Here is a 14,868-nt window from a genome sequence, read left to right on the forward strand (position 1 = left end):
TATCATACCACCGAACAAAAAGTGCAATAATGCGCGATCAAAGACGCATATAAATATCCATGGTACCGCTGAAAACGTCATCTTGTCCCGCAAAAAACGAGCCGCCATACAGCATTATCCGCAAAAAATTAAAAAAGTTATAGCTTGCAGAATAAAGCGATACAAAAATAATTATTTTTTATATAAAATTGTTTTCATTGCAAAAAACCGACAAAACATAAAAAAAGACCTAACTGAGGTATCGCTGTAACCGTACTGACCCGAAGAATAAAACCGCTTATCAATTTTACCGCACGCGGAACGGTGTAAACGCACCCCCCCAAAAGAAATTCATGAAACGCTGGTTTTTGTTCATTCTGCATCCCAAAAATCGGAATAAAAAGCGATAAAAAAAATGTCACGTGCCCGAAAATGGTACCAATAAAAACGTCAACTCGTCCCGCAAAAAATAAGACCTCACATGACTCGGTGGGTCAAAATACGGAAAAAATTATAGCTCACAATATGTGGTGATGCAAAAACTATTTTTACAATAAAAAGCGTCTTTTAGCGTGCGACAGCTGCCAAACATAAAAACCGCCATAAATAGTAAATCAAACCCCCCGTTATCACCCCCTTAGTTAGGGAAAAATAATAAAATAAAAAAAATGTATTTATTTCCATTTTCCCGCTAGGGTTAGGGCTAGGGTTAGGGCTAGGGCTCAGATTAGGGTTAGGGGTGTGTTGAGGTTAGGGTTGGAGTTATAATTGGGGGGTTTCCACTGTTTGGGCACATCAGGTGCTCTCCAAAGGCATCATGGCGTCTGATCTCAATTCCAGCCAATTCTGCGTTGAAAAAGTCAAATGGTGCTCCTTCCCTTCCAAGCTCTGCCATGCGCCCAAACAGTGTTTTACCCCCACATGTAGGGTATCAGACTACTCAGGACAAATTACAAAACAACTTTTGGGGTCCAATTTCTCCTGTTACCCTTAGGAAAATAAAAAATTGGGGGCAAAAATATAATTTTGCGGAAAAAAATGTTTTTTTTATTTTCACGCCCAGGCGTTATAAACTTCTGTGAAGCACTTGGGGGTTCAAAGTGCTCTCCACACATCTAGATAAGCTCCGTGGGGGGTCTAGTTTCCAAAATGGGGTCACTTGTGGGGAGTTTCAATAGTTTAGGTACATCAGGGGCTCTCCAAACGCACATGACACCCGCAGACCAATCCATCAAAGTCTGCATTCCAAAACGTCACTACTTCCCTTCCGCGCCCCGACGTGTGCCCATACAGTAGTTTTCTCCCACATATGAGGTATCAGCGTACTCAGGACAAATTGGACAACAACTTTTGGGGTCCAATTTCTCCTGTTACCCTTGGGAAAATAAAAAAATTGGGGACTAATTGATCATGTTTGTGGAAAAAATACGATTTTTTTATTTTCATGCCTGGGCATTATAAACTTCTGTGAAGCCCTTGGGGGTTCAAAGTGCTCACCACACATCTAGATAAGTTCCTCAGGGGGTCTAGTTTCCAAAATGGTATCATTTGTGGGGGGTTTCCACTCTTTAGGTACATTAGGGGCTCTCCAAAGGCAACATGACACCCACAGACCATTCCATCAAAGACTGCATTCCAAAACGTCACTACTTCCCTTCCGAGCCCCGACGTGTGTCCATACAGTAGTTTTCTCCCACATATGGGGTGTCAGCATACTCAGGACAAATTGGACAACAACTTTTGGGGTCCAATTTCTCCTGTTACCCTTGGGAAAATAAAAAAAATGGGGACTAAAAGATGATGTTTGTGGAAAAAATATGATTATTTCATGCCCGGACGTTATAAACTTCAGTGAAGCACTGGGGGGTTCAAATTGATCACCACACATCTAGATAAGTTCCTTGGGGGGTCTAGTTTCCAAAATGGTGTCATTTGTGGGGGGTTTCTACTGTTTTGGTACATCAGGGGCTTTCCTAACGCGACATGGTGTCCGATCTCAATTCCAGCCAAAAACGTCAAATGGCGCTGCTTCCCTTCCGAGCTCTGCCATGCGCCCAAATAGTGGTTTACCCCCACATGTGGGGTATCAGCGTACTCAGGACAAATTGCACAATAACTTTTAGGGTCCTGTTACTTTTGGAAAAATAAGAATTGAGGGTGAAAAGATCATTTTTGTGGAAAAAATATGATTTTTTAATTGTACTGCTGTACGTTATAAACTTCTGTGAAGCCCTTGGGGGTTCAAAGTTCTCACCACACATCTAGATAAGTTCCCTGGGGGGTCTAGATTCCAAAATGGTGTCATTTGTGGGGGGTTTCCACTGTTTTGGTACATCAGGGGTTTTCCAATCGCGACATGGTGTCCGATCTCAATTCTAGCCAAAAACGTCAAATGGCGCTGCTTCCCTTCCGAGCTCTGCTATGCGCCCAAATAGTCATTTACACCCACATATGGGGTATCAGCGTACTCAGGACAAATTGCACAATAACTTTTAGGGTCCTGTTACCCTTGGGAAAATAAAAATTGGGGGTGAAAAGATCATTTTTGTGGAAAAAATATTTTTTAATTTTACCGCTGTACGTTATAAACTTCTGTGAAGCCCTTGTGGGTTCAAAGTTCTCACCACATATCTAGATTAGTTCCTTGGGGGGTCTAGTTTCCAAAATGGGGTCACTTGAGGGGGTTTCCACTGTTTAGGTACAGCAGGGGCTCTCCAAACGCGACATGGCGGCCGATCTGAATTCCAGCCAATTTTGCATTGAAAAAGTCAAACGGCGCTCCTTCCCTACTGAGGTCTGCCATGCGCCGAAACAGTGGTTCCCCCCCACATATCAGGTATCAGCGTACTCAGGACAAATTGCACAACAACTTTTGCAGTCCAATTTCTCCTGTTACCCTTGGTAAAATAAAGAAAATTGAACCTGAAGTATTTTTTTTTGTGAAAAAAAGTTAAATGTTCATTTTTTTTTTAATATTCAAAAAATTCCTGTGACGCACCTAAAGGGTTAATAAACTTCTTGAATGTGGTTTTAAGCACCTTAAGGGGTGCATTTTTTAGAATGATGTCACTTTTGGGTATTTTCTATCATATAGACCCCTCAAAGTGGCTTCAAATGTGAAGTGGTCCCTAAAAATAAAATGGTGTTGCAAAAATGAGAAATCGCTGGTCAATTTTTAACCCTTATAACTTCCTAACAAAAAAAAATTTTGGTTCCAAAATTGTGGTGATGTAAAGTAAACATGTGGGAAATGTTATGTATTAAGTTTTTTGTGTGCCGTATCTCTGTGATTTAAGGGCATAAAAATTCAAAGTTGGAAAATTGCGAAATTTTCAAAATTTTCGCCAAATTTCCGTTTTTTTCACAAATAAACGCAAGTTATTTGAATGCAATTTTACCACTAACATGACGTACAATATGTCACGAGAAAACAATGTCAGAATCACCGGGATCCATGGAAGCGTTCCAGAGTTATGACCTCATAAAGGTACAGTGGTCAGAATTGTAAAAATTGGCCCGGGAGTTAACGTGCAAACCACCCTTGGTAGTGAAGGGGTTAATGCTCCTAGAATCAGTACAATTCGACTGAGGAACAAAAATCTTTTGGAGTGGAAAAATAAAAACTAAAAAATGTGGTTGCGTAATCTTAAACTAATGCACTGTTGAAGTACCCATTGAATTTATGACAGCATTCAGTCTGTTTGATCCACTTCTGGTGAAGACATTCTTTTGTTGATTTGGCGGTATGCTTAGGGTTGCTGTTGTGCTGAGATGTGAGATTCCTCTTCATTTTCAGCTTTTTAGCACACGTCTGAAGGTTTTCATGCAAAATGACTGATATTTAGAACTGTTCATAATTCCCTCCACTTGATTAAAGCCTGTCCTGATTGCCAAAAAGACCCCCATACCATAATGCTGCCTCCACCATGCTTCAATGTGGGTTGAAGTTTTTTTTCTTGTTGATGTACAGTGTGGACTTTGCACCAACAAACATTTATTTTGAAATTATGATCTGCTGAGACTACGGTTGAACTTTTTGGCCATGACACAGTTTCTCACATTCTTTTGGTAGACTTAATGTAGGCTTTAGTAAAACAGAGCCAGGCCTGGATTTTTTTTCTTTTTGTAAGAAATGTCTTCAGTCTTGCCTTCCTATCCTATACTGTATTTATTCCACTTCTTGATTGAAATTATTTTGTACCGTTCTGACTGATCACTTTCAACAATGAGATCCTTTTGCTGTGTTGTAAGGCATTTACGGACCATGGCTTTTCGTGTAAACTACAAAAAAGTCAGTAACATCCCACTAGACCAGCTCAACTTAATATGGGGGTTAAATCAAAATCACTATAAATAATGGCAGCTGTGTACACACTATTTAACATAATCTTATTTGTCAAGGAGTTAGAATTAACCAATTATAGGAGTGTTCAAATTTACGCAACCACATTAATTTAGTTTTATTGCCCCCTCAAAGTGATTTTAGATGGTTTCCTAATGGATTTGTAAAGATTATAAAATGATATTAAGGGTGTAAAAGTGTAAAGAGAGCTGAAAGGATTTTTTTTTTCTTTTTAACATGAGAAACCTGGCATTTCAAGAGGGGTGTGTAGAGTTTTTATATGCACTGTAGATCTAGACATTTTAAGTGAGAGGATATTTATACCTGCAGCTAATCATTTCTGGGAATCACTTACTATACCACTGCTCTCTAATAAAGAGCACAAGTGATATTTTCGCATACCTTCGACAAAGAGGCTGGCGGGAAAGGGAGGAGTCGGAGAGCTTCCAGAAGACATCTGACAGAGCATGATATTTTCCTACAGCTCAGAGGACGTCATGACCAACACACTATTTCCACTCAACAGCATGTACAGAAATGTCAGACAAAAGATCACACATCTCACCAGTCTATAACTAGAAGGGGAATGTATAAATGGAACATAGGTGATGAAAAATGCTGGCGATTTAGCCTTATATGTGAAAAAAATAAAAGTATGGGAACACCATTTTAAGTACCGAACCTACAAAATGAAAGAATAATACGAGTACAGAAAGCACACGCTGATCACTTCAGTTAATCCACATTTAGTAGAATATAAGGTATTCCAAATTGCAACGTAATCCTCCTTTGGTCATTTTACATGAGCTGCTAAAACATATTTAAAAGCTAAAGTCACAGAAATATAAAAACACATAATATGCTCATTGAACAAAAGGAATGTTCGTTCAAAACCATAATAAATAGTTCCCCGATGTACATTGCACTCTGCATCTGGTACTTCACTGCAATTGACAATACATAAAATATAAATATTTGTTACCCTATAAATCACCCGAATCTTCCCCTCAGTCAATAAATGGAAGGTCAGATAGAAATTGACCTATTGAAGCAGAAATATTACATTTACGTCTGGAGTGATAATTTGGAGTGAACCAAAGTTTGCAGAAGGAAAACACTTAAAGAGGGGCAGCAAGTCCTTTTAGAAAACCATTCACATTTACACTGCATCTCAAGTTTATAGACTGTAGCCATTTGGCCCAGATACACGAGGGAATGGCAATAAGAAGCTGTTTTTGAAGTGTAACTAGTGTTATAAATGTGGGTATGGAGGAATAGTCATTTATCATTGGGCAGATGTTCAAGTTATTGCAGCAGCTCTTCCCACGATATGGGCTTAGAGAATACTTCTCGCTCTAGCCACAAGTCATAGTTCATCTGGAAATCTTCTGGTAGCTCCACGTGTTGACCAAGCACACTCTGGAGACAGTTGTCTACAGGAAGAAACTCCGGGTTTCTATGAGTCCGATCATAACGTCGAGAGTTGAAGCGCTCAATGTTGGCTCTGAGTGCACATTCCTCGGCTTGAAAATCCCAGGGTCGAGCATCAAGATCTATGTTAAAAGCAAGGAAAAAAAAAAACAAGATAAGATCTCTTGCCTAAATTTCCACAAGACAACCATAAATCAGTACGGTTTTTATCATCATACCATTTCCATATGCCCAATCATCATTCAGACGGTGTCTCACTTTCTGGTAAATGGCTGACATAGTTTTCATGTTGCTTTTTCTCCACTGACGTCCTAAGTACTTGGTCTGTACTTTCAGCAACTTGAGTACATACAGTTGCATCATTGCCTGCTTAACTTTAAGAGCCCTTTTTAGGATGGGGGCAGACTTAAAGACCACAAGCATCTATGGAAGACAAGCAAGGAAGATAGGGAAATGTTATCTAGAATCAAAACAATAAAAGTTATTTCAGCCAATCAGATCCACATGAAAGCCAGGTCCCAAGGTTTTCACACTGCATCAAACTTCCTCCATTGGCTTTTCCTCTTTCTATTACACATCATACTGTCACCTTTCCCCTCTCTAAAAAAACGAAGCACATATATCATCCACATGATATAAATAATGGGTTCAACAGCCTACCTTTTTCTATTGCCCTGTGATGTAGCAGACACCCATAGTATTTGTCAGGTCAACACGGGTAAGCTGCGATTCCTTAATAGGGAACCTGTCATGGTGGAACGGGTATCTGATCCTCCAGCAGGATATTACAGAGCCAGAGCAACTAATCGGATATACATTTACTGGGAAAAGTTTCAGTAAAACTTCTATTTATCCACTGAAATGCCTTGTGTTTGTACAGGAGTCCAGTGGGCGGTCCTACTAGTGACTGATAGTCTTCCCTGTGAAACTGTGTCCAGAGAAAGCCGCAAATCACTGAGTGGGTCTGCCCAATATGAATAAAAACACCAGAGAATTCAATGAATATAATACTAGTTACACGGAATATATCTTAAACACACATCATTCTGCTCAGCTTCTCCTTCTCTGTAACATCCTGTCCACCGACCGGGCTATATGTACATTGCGACAGGTTCTAGTAATAGGATGTGTCACTTTTTTATCACAACCAGCAGTAGTGCTATAGTATTTCTTCTGTGGCGTTGGACCACAAGTTTCAGCGAGGCTTGGGTGTGTACAGACCACTTTTGGCGGGTACTAACCAGTATCTGCCATCTGTAGAAGCCCAGACCTAGTGGTCTAAAGTGCGCCTGCAGACGAGCGTATGTAAAGTCATCCGAGGTTTATCTGGAACGTTTTTCCTTAATTTTCATCCATGTGCATTCCGTGTGTCTGTTCTTTTACGTCCGTGTGTGATCCGTTTTCTAACTACATGAAAACATGTACATGATCACATAGCGTTTTCTAGGTTTATAGTAGAAATCTATCCATAAAAATTGAATGTCCATGTGGGATCTGAAATTTGTTTCTTGCATCCATAGATTTGAATGTGCGAGTCTCATCAGAGACTTGTACGACTGTAGTGCATGCCGAGATCTTTTTCTCGTGGACGATTGAGGAAAAAAAAATCTTTCATGTGAAGAGCAGAATTCAAATTACATGGGTCAGTGTGCGGGCCCATTAAAGAACAGATACCATAAATCTGACATGCTACGTTTCCACGGGCAGTAGCCGGCAGCGCTTTGGACGTAAGCATATGTCCGCTCCGTCCAAAACACTGCCGGCTTTTGTATGCAGGTGATTCTGCATGTGTTCATTGAACAGAGTGGAATCACCGCGTCCCTATACAGTGTATGGGTGACTTTAACTTGCGGAGACTCGCGACTCCCCAAGATAGACATGCCGCGGGGTCTGGAAAGATGTGCCACATGTCCGGTTACGCAGGGTCCCTGCACGCACAGTGGAGATAGGATTTCATAAAATCCCCTCCAATATGCTGCAACTTCTGGCCGCTGCGGGTTAGACGCTGTGGCGGTACTCAGCGTTCAACCTGCAGCGTTTACTGACCGTGGAAACATGTCCTTATATGCTTGGGCCAGTCACTTACCATCTTGCTCAAATGTCTTTTTTTATTTTACCAATAAATAAATATTATCTTCTGCAATTAAAAGTACTCACTTATCTAGTGCCATTAATTCCATTGTGCTGTACAGCTATCATCACTGTCTCCATTGTTACAGTCTAATTCCATTGATAAGTGGCCAACAGTAATAGTCATGCAATATTTCATTTAAAAGGACATTGACGCATTACATAAGTATCTGCTGTGGGGAAACGGCATACTGTATATTGTGACCAAGGACATTACAATAAAGCAAACAAATAAGAACAAGAGCTTGTCCCTCACCATGGTCCTAGAGTGTTTCCACTTGGTCAGCTTGTTCAGGATGCGTAGAAGATTTATGCATGAAAACAAGTTCCGCCAACAAAAGCGATTATTGTCTCCGGCTTCCTTTAAGGAGACGACAAAACCAGTCAATAGAAATTCATAGGACTCAATCTGCATATATGAATCCATTTCTTACCAGGCTCTCGGCTGTGAGCTCAGGCAGCTCATGGACTACACAGTATGGGTAGTCAAGAACTGAAATACTATAGAAAGAAGAAAAAAAAAAAAAATCAATATGAAACATGGAATTTGACCAGAAAACTAATGGTTTTTACCCCCCGCCTCAAGTACCTGTTTTTGGCTGTGATGTATGACATTATATTTTGATTAAAAAATTTCAATATTAAAGGAATGCAATTTGCAAATACGAGGTGTTGAGCCATATACTCCATCTGTGGGAAGCAGAAAGACGGAATTGATATTTGTTATATTTTATTCTTCTACTTGGCATGTACATATTCTTTAAAGGGAACCTGTCCCGTTGTACAAACAGTCTTATCCATGGACAGCATTGGTGTAGAGAAGGAGAAACAAAGCAGTATGTCTTTGTTAGAAAATATTCAGTATAACTTGCAATTTATTCATTGAAATCCTTGGCGTTTGTGTGCATGAGTCCAGCGGGCGGTCCTACTAATGATTGACAGCTATTTCTGCATGTATAGTCATACAGGGAAGAATGTCAATCACTGGAGTAAAATCTCCTACTGGACTCATGCATACAAATACCAGGGACTTCAATGAATAAAATAAAAGTATCAATTTGATCAGCTCCTCCTGCTCTATAACTTCGTGCCTGCAGATCACGTATCATTTTGAACAGGACAGGTTCCCTTTAATGCCTTATACACAAGGGATGTGGTATGGATACATAAAAAAATAAATATTACTAAGTTTAAGATCGCAGAGAGTGTAAAAAAAAATGCCCAAAATATGCAGTGAATAGCCAATGTAAGAGGTGTTCAAAGCAAGCTGTTTTTGTTTACCCCATGAATAAGCTACAGGGGAAACATACATCAGGGTTATGCTGCATTTTGTGGTTTTTAGTTACATTTATGTAATCCTTTGGATGCTTGCAGGATATTTTGTGTATTGTTTGCTACACTCCCTGCTTTTTCTGCGTTTGGCTATATAGTGCCCTACGCCAGTGTATATTAATTCCATATTCACTACTTATCCACGTTATTTTTGGCTCACTTTGGGGTGGTGTTGCATCTCACGGTCTGTATTTACCCTTGTGCACCTCTTTCAATGCTTTCTAGCTATTCGGCATTTTTACACTCCCAAATCTTGCTGGGTTTTACTTTACACTGTCCTTCAATAATACACCTGTCAGTGGAGATTATTTATTTGCTACGTATTATAGGCGTTGTCCAGGTTTTTCACAAAAGTCACTCTACGAGCCTGCAGACTTGTAAATCTTCACATTGCGCAGAATGCATGCTGTGTGGCTTCTTCGGTACAGGTGGAGACCCCAAGAAGTAATTTGACCGTAAGTATGTAATATGCATACGCCTGGTCACATTCCGACTAGAAGTGCACAGCCTCGCACAAGTGAATGAATACTTATCCATTTAGTTTGCAGTGTCATTTTTCTGACGCCACAAATGGAAAGATGTAACAGCATGCTAGGCGGTAGCCATCCATGCCTGATGTTTGATAGGGTGGCACAGTATGCCAGAGCGGGCTGTGGTGTAGAAATACTAGCCTGATAAACGTGGTTCAGCTTGAAGTGTTTCAGTAACAGCAGAAGGACAGCAGAAATTGCTTTCACAATAATCTCTTTGTGCCGATTTACATCCACTCCTAGTTTCATGCTCTGCAGAACGGTGGTTCTAGATGACAAAGAGAGAAGCGTAAAACAAGAGGAACAAAAAGGAGATTTTATTTAAATCTGTGTGCAGAAAGGCACAGACTTCCAATCAGCAGCTACACTAAACCAGCATCCTACACGTGCGCCCACTCATCACAGCGTTACTTACGGCATTTCTTCCGGAAGCACATCTGCCAGAATATTTATTGAATCTGTCTTGGCTTTAGAAGTGGGCGCAGCAGCGAGCAAGATCTTCAATAAGGCAATCTAAACAGATTAGTATACAGCAATTAACAGAACTTGCCTAAAAATAGGTCACTATAAACGCCGTCACACAACATTCACTAAAACTGCTACTACTACTACATGGTGGGAAAAGAGGGCTTGTGTGGAGTTACTAGATGGATTATCCTCATAAAAAATGTATCTGTCACCAGGCATTTGCCACCTACTCTGAGGGCAGCATGATGTAAAGACAGAGACCTTGATTCAAGTGATGTGTCACTTACTGGGCTGCTTGCTGTAGTTTTGATAAAAATCACTGGATTTATAAGCAGGAGATTATCACTAGAGGACTAATAAACCTGGTGTCATGCAGTCCTCCATAATAAGGAGCTCCGTATAACCACATTCCCAACACTGACTGGCAACTTTCTGCCTATGCACAGTGCACATATATAGCTGCCAATCAGTGGTGTGGGCGCGGTTATACAGAACTCAGCATTCAGAGAAATGATACATCTGCAGAAGATAAAACAGTGATTTGATCAAAACTTCAGCAAACAGCTCAGTAAGAGATACATCACTGGAACCAGGGTCTCTGCCCCTACATCATTGTGCTCTCAGATGGAGTACAAAAACTTGGTGACATATTTCCTTTAAAAATATATTAAAACAAGGATGACCACAAAATAATTTTTCACAATCCTGAAATTCTCTTAAAAGCTTCAAATGCCATATATCTCATAATGGGATAAGGCAAAGGAACTGATTAGCAAGTAATATAATATATCTGTCCCATCACTAAGATTATATATTTATCCACACGATTGTAAGAAATCATATTTATGCCAGTAGGATGTAGGCTTGTTTCCTGACCTGTGCGGAGGTGACAATTAGTGATGAGCGCAAATACTCATTTCCCTAGGGTGCTCAGGTATCCACAGAGTATCGCAGGTGCCCGAGTCACAGGTTAGAATCTGTGCCCCCGCATGTTTCACGGCTGTTAGGCAGCCTCAAAATATGTGGGGGTTGTCAGACACAGGTAATCCCTGCATGTTGCGTGGCAGCGGGACCGTGAACATGTCACTTGAGCGCCTGCGATAATCGGTGCAAACCTTTGCACCCGAAGCAAACGAGCGCCTGCGCTCATCACTAGTCACAATGCAACAGGAAGAGCAAGATTGTGTGAGTTTAATAAAAAAAAGTCAGTATTTCAATAGACTAAAGCAAACACTATTAGGCCGTGTGCCCACGTAGCGATTTTTAAGCGTTTTTGCCGCAAAAATGAAGACCCAGCAGGAAAATGCTGGCAGTGTGGAACTCCCCTATGCTTTTAGTTGCAGGTGAAGGGAGAGGAAAGATTTGCTCACTCATCGTGGTATCTAACCAAATTCATTGGTCAACGAATATCTTGCAGAACTATTTTATTCCGATTCTAGTTATAGATATTATGCACTCACCATATATTGAGGTAAACTGGGGAGAAGACCCTGGTATAAGATCTCAGCAGGAACTTGATCGACCTCTTCTTCACCCTAAGGAACAAGAACAAGTGTCATTAAAATAGATGAATAAGCCCCCTAAAGAAATAGATGTAACACTTATTTCCTAGACCACCACTTACGCCTGACAGAGGACACCTTATGAACTCTTCCTCCAGGCGAATCTGGACCTCGGCTACAGATGTATATTTGTGCTGCAGAAAAGGGAAGAGGAAACACCTGTTTACAAAATGTCAGATTTTTCTGAAGTAGCAGCAACCAACCATTTCACCCCCTTCCTGACAGGGTGATATTTTGTTTTTACGCTTCCACTAATTTCTATCCTGCTTCCAAGAGCCATAACTTTTCTATTTTATCATGGACATCCTCATTAGGAAGCTTTTCTTTTTGTGAGTAAAGCTCTGGTTTTCATTTGCAGCACTCACTTGACCATATAATGTACTGATTGGGAAAGATCCAAATACGGCTAGATGGCAGAAAAAAAAAAAAAATCTTTCTGCAATGTTTTTTTTTGTTTTTTTCTCCATTTTTACGGTGTACAGTGTGTGGTAGAAATTCCTTAGATCAGTAGACAAATAGCAAAACCAGGTCCTGTACAGTGTGTGTTAATATATATGACCTACAAATATAATTAGAAAAAGGAAGTCTCAAAGTATACCCATAACTGTGATGAAGAGGGTGCACCGGCCAGCTGTCCCCAACACACGTTTCACAGTTGGTTTGCTTCCTCAGGGGGGCATCCCCTGAGGCCAACGCATGGCTAACACAAATGCATATAGTTCTCTTTGACTTGCTCATCACTCGATGTGTTTGCCTGTATTTGTGGCTATATTTTGTGGAGGTGGTCTGCTTTAAGTCGCCATTGTGCAATGAACTGTGGCTGTTCCACACCACCCTTGCATAGACTCCTATTTGGGGATTACCCTTTATGCAATATATGCAGGAGTGGTGTGTTATGACTGTGTATGGATTTCTCCTTTTCCCATCATTTATGTATTTATTCCATAGGGTTTTACCAGCTATCTACATCTATGGGTTCTTTGGTCATTGAACTGCCCTCACCCTTTACCCCTTCCACCTTACCATTTTTAATGCGTCTGTTCCACTATGTGTCTTTTTGCACTTAATACGTTTATATATTTTACATGTAGCTTTGACTCAGGTTTTCTCTTGTTAATTAACCCCTTTCTGACATCAGACGTACTATCCCGTCCATGGGACCCGGGCCCCTATGCCCATGGACGGGATAGTACCTCTAGCGCGATCAGCTGCGCTCACGGGGGAAGCGCAGCTGATCGCGGCCAGGTGTCAGCTGATTATCACAGCTGACACCCGGCACTATATGTCAGGGGCGGTCACATTAACCCCTGGCACACTGCGATCAAACACGATCGCAGTGTAACAGGGGTTTAGGGAAGCATCGGGAGGGGGCTCCCTCCATGCTTCCCTGAGTGTGCAGCGATGCTGCGGAGGCCTCCTTCCTTGCAGGTCCCCGGATCCAATATGGCGCCGGGAACCTTCGGGGGCCTGCAAGGTAGGCGTCTTCCTCATGCCTGCTGAGCGCAGGCATGAGGAAGTCTGCTGCAGTGCCTGTGACAGATCACTGATCTGTCACAGCAATCTGTGATGTGAGAGATCAGCGATCTGTCACATGACAGTTATGTCCCCCCTGGGACATAGTAATAAAGTAAAGAGAAAAAAAAAAGTAAAAATAAAAATAATAATATCGCTAATTAAAAAAAAAAAATTCCCTAATAAATTGATTTTTTGGAAATAAAAAGAAAAAATAAATAAAAGTACACATATTTGGCATTGCCGCGTCCGTAACGACCCGCCCTATAAAACTGTCCTACTAGTTAACCCCTTTACCGAACCCCTTAAAAAAAAAAAAAAAAAAAAAAAAAAAAAAAGCAAAAAATAATGCTTTATTATCATACCGCCGAACAAAAAGTGCAATAACGCGCGATCAAAAAGACGGATATAAATATCCATGGTACTGCTGAAAACGTCGTCTTGTCCCGCAAAAAACAAGCCACCACACAGCATCATCAGCGGAAAAATAAAAAAGTTATAGCTCGCAGAATAAAGCGATGCAAAAATAATTATTTTTTATATAAAATTGTTTTCATTGCATAAAAGCGCCAAAACATAAAAAAAAGACATAAATGAGGTATCGCTGTAACCGTACTGACCCAAAGAATAAAACCGCTTTATCAATTTTACTGCACGCGGAACGGTGTAAACGCACCCCCCCAAAAGAAATTCTTGAAATGCTGGTTTTTGCTCATTCTGCGCCCCAAAAAATCGGAATAAAAAGCGATACAAAAAGTCACGTGCCCGAACATGATACCAATAAAAACGTCAACTCGTCCCGCAAAAAATAACACCTCACATGACTCTGTAGGTCAAAATACGGAAAAATTATAGCTCTCAAAATGTAGTGATGCAAAAACTATTTTTACAATAAAAAGCGTCTTTTAGCGTGCGACAGCTGCCAAACATAAAAACCGCCATATATAGTAAATCAAACCCCCCGTTATCACCCCCTTAGTTAGGGAAAAATAGTAAAATTAAAAAGACTGTATTTATTTCCATTTTCCCATTAGGGCTAGGGCTAAGATTAGGGTTAGGGGTGTGTTGGGGTTAGGGTTGGAGTTAGAATTGGGGGTTTCCACTGTTTGGGCACATCAGGTGCTCTCCAAATGCAACATGGCGTCTGATCTCAATTCTAGCCAATTCTGCGTTGAAAAAGTCAAATGGTGCTCCTTCCTTTCCAAGCTCTGCCATGCGCCCAAACAGTGGTTTACCCCCACATATGGGGTATCAGCCTACTCAGGACAAATTGCAAAACAAGTTTTGGGGTCCAATTTCTCCTGTTACCATAAGGAAAATAAAAAATTGGGGGCAAAAATATCATTTTTGTAGAAAAAAAAAATATGATTTTTTTATTTCCACGCCCGGACATTATAAACTTCTGTGAAGCACTTGGGGGTTCAAAGTGCTCACCACACATCTAGATAAGTTCCGTGGGGGGGGGGGGGGTCTAGTTTCCAAAATGGGGTCACTTGTGGGGGGTTTCCATTGTTTAGGTACATCAGGGGCTCTCCAAAGGCAACATGACACCAGTAGACCATTCCATCAAAGTCTGCATTCC

At 40.8% G+C, this 14,868-nt stretch overlaps 1 protein-coding gene across 1 annotated transcript in view; it reads right to left on the bottom strand.

Moving 5' to 3' along the window:
• Positions 1–5,051: 5,051 nt before the first annotated feature.
• The window catches only part of STRIP1 (striatin interacting protein 1), a 36,087-nt gene continuing 26,270 nt past the window's right edge, over positions 5,052–14,868 (bottom strand). The window contains exons 13-21 of the mRNA XM_073542437.1: positions 11,837–11,908; positions 11,673–11,747; positions 10,160–10,257; positions 9,886–10,012; positions 8,472–8,572; positions 8,317–8,383; positions 8,139–8,243; positions 5,971–6,175; positions 5,052–5,874 (exon numbers count right to left, since the gene is read on the bottom strand). Of these exons, the coding sequence (XP_073398538.1) occupies positions 5,627–5,874; positions 5,971–6,175; positions 8,139–8,243; positions 8,317–8,383; positions 8,472–8,572; positions 9,886–10,012; positions 10,160–10,257; positions 11,673–11,747; positions 11,837–11,908 (1,098 nt within the window). The 3' untranslated portion in view covers positions 5,052–5,626. The remainder of the gene's footprint in view (positions 5,875–5,970; positions 6,176–8,138; positions 8,244–8,316; positions 8,384–8,471; positions 8,573–9,885; positions 10,013–10,159; positions 10,258–11,672; positions 11,748–11,836; positions 11,909–14,868) is intronic.

The sequence above is a fragment of the Dendrobates tinctorius genome, unplaced genomic scaffold, assembly GCF_039654945.1.
Source record: "Dendrobates tinctorius isolate UK_male_01 unplaced genomic scaffold, ASM3965494v1 ptg000127l, whole genome shotgun sequence".
Lineage (NCBI taxonomy): Eukaryota > Metazoa > Chordata > Amphibia > Anura > Dendrobatidae > Dendrobates > Dendrobates tinctorius.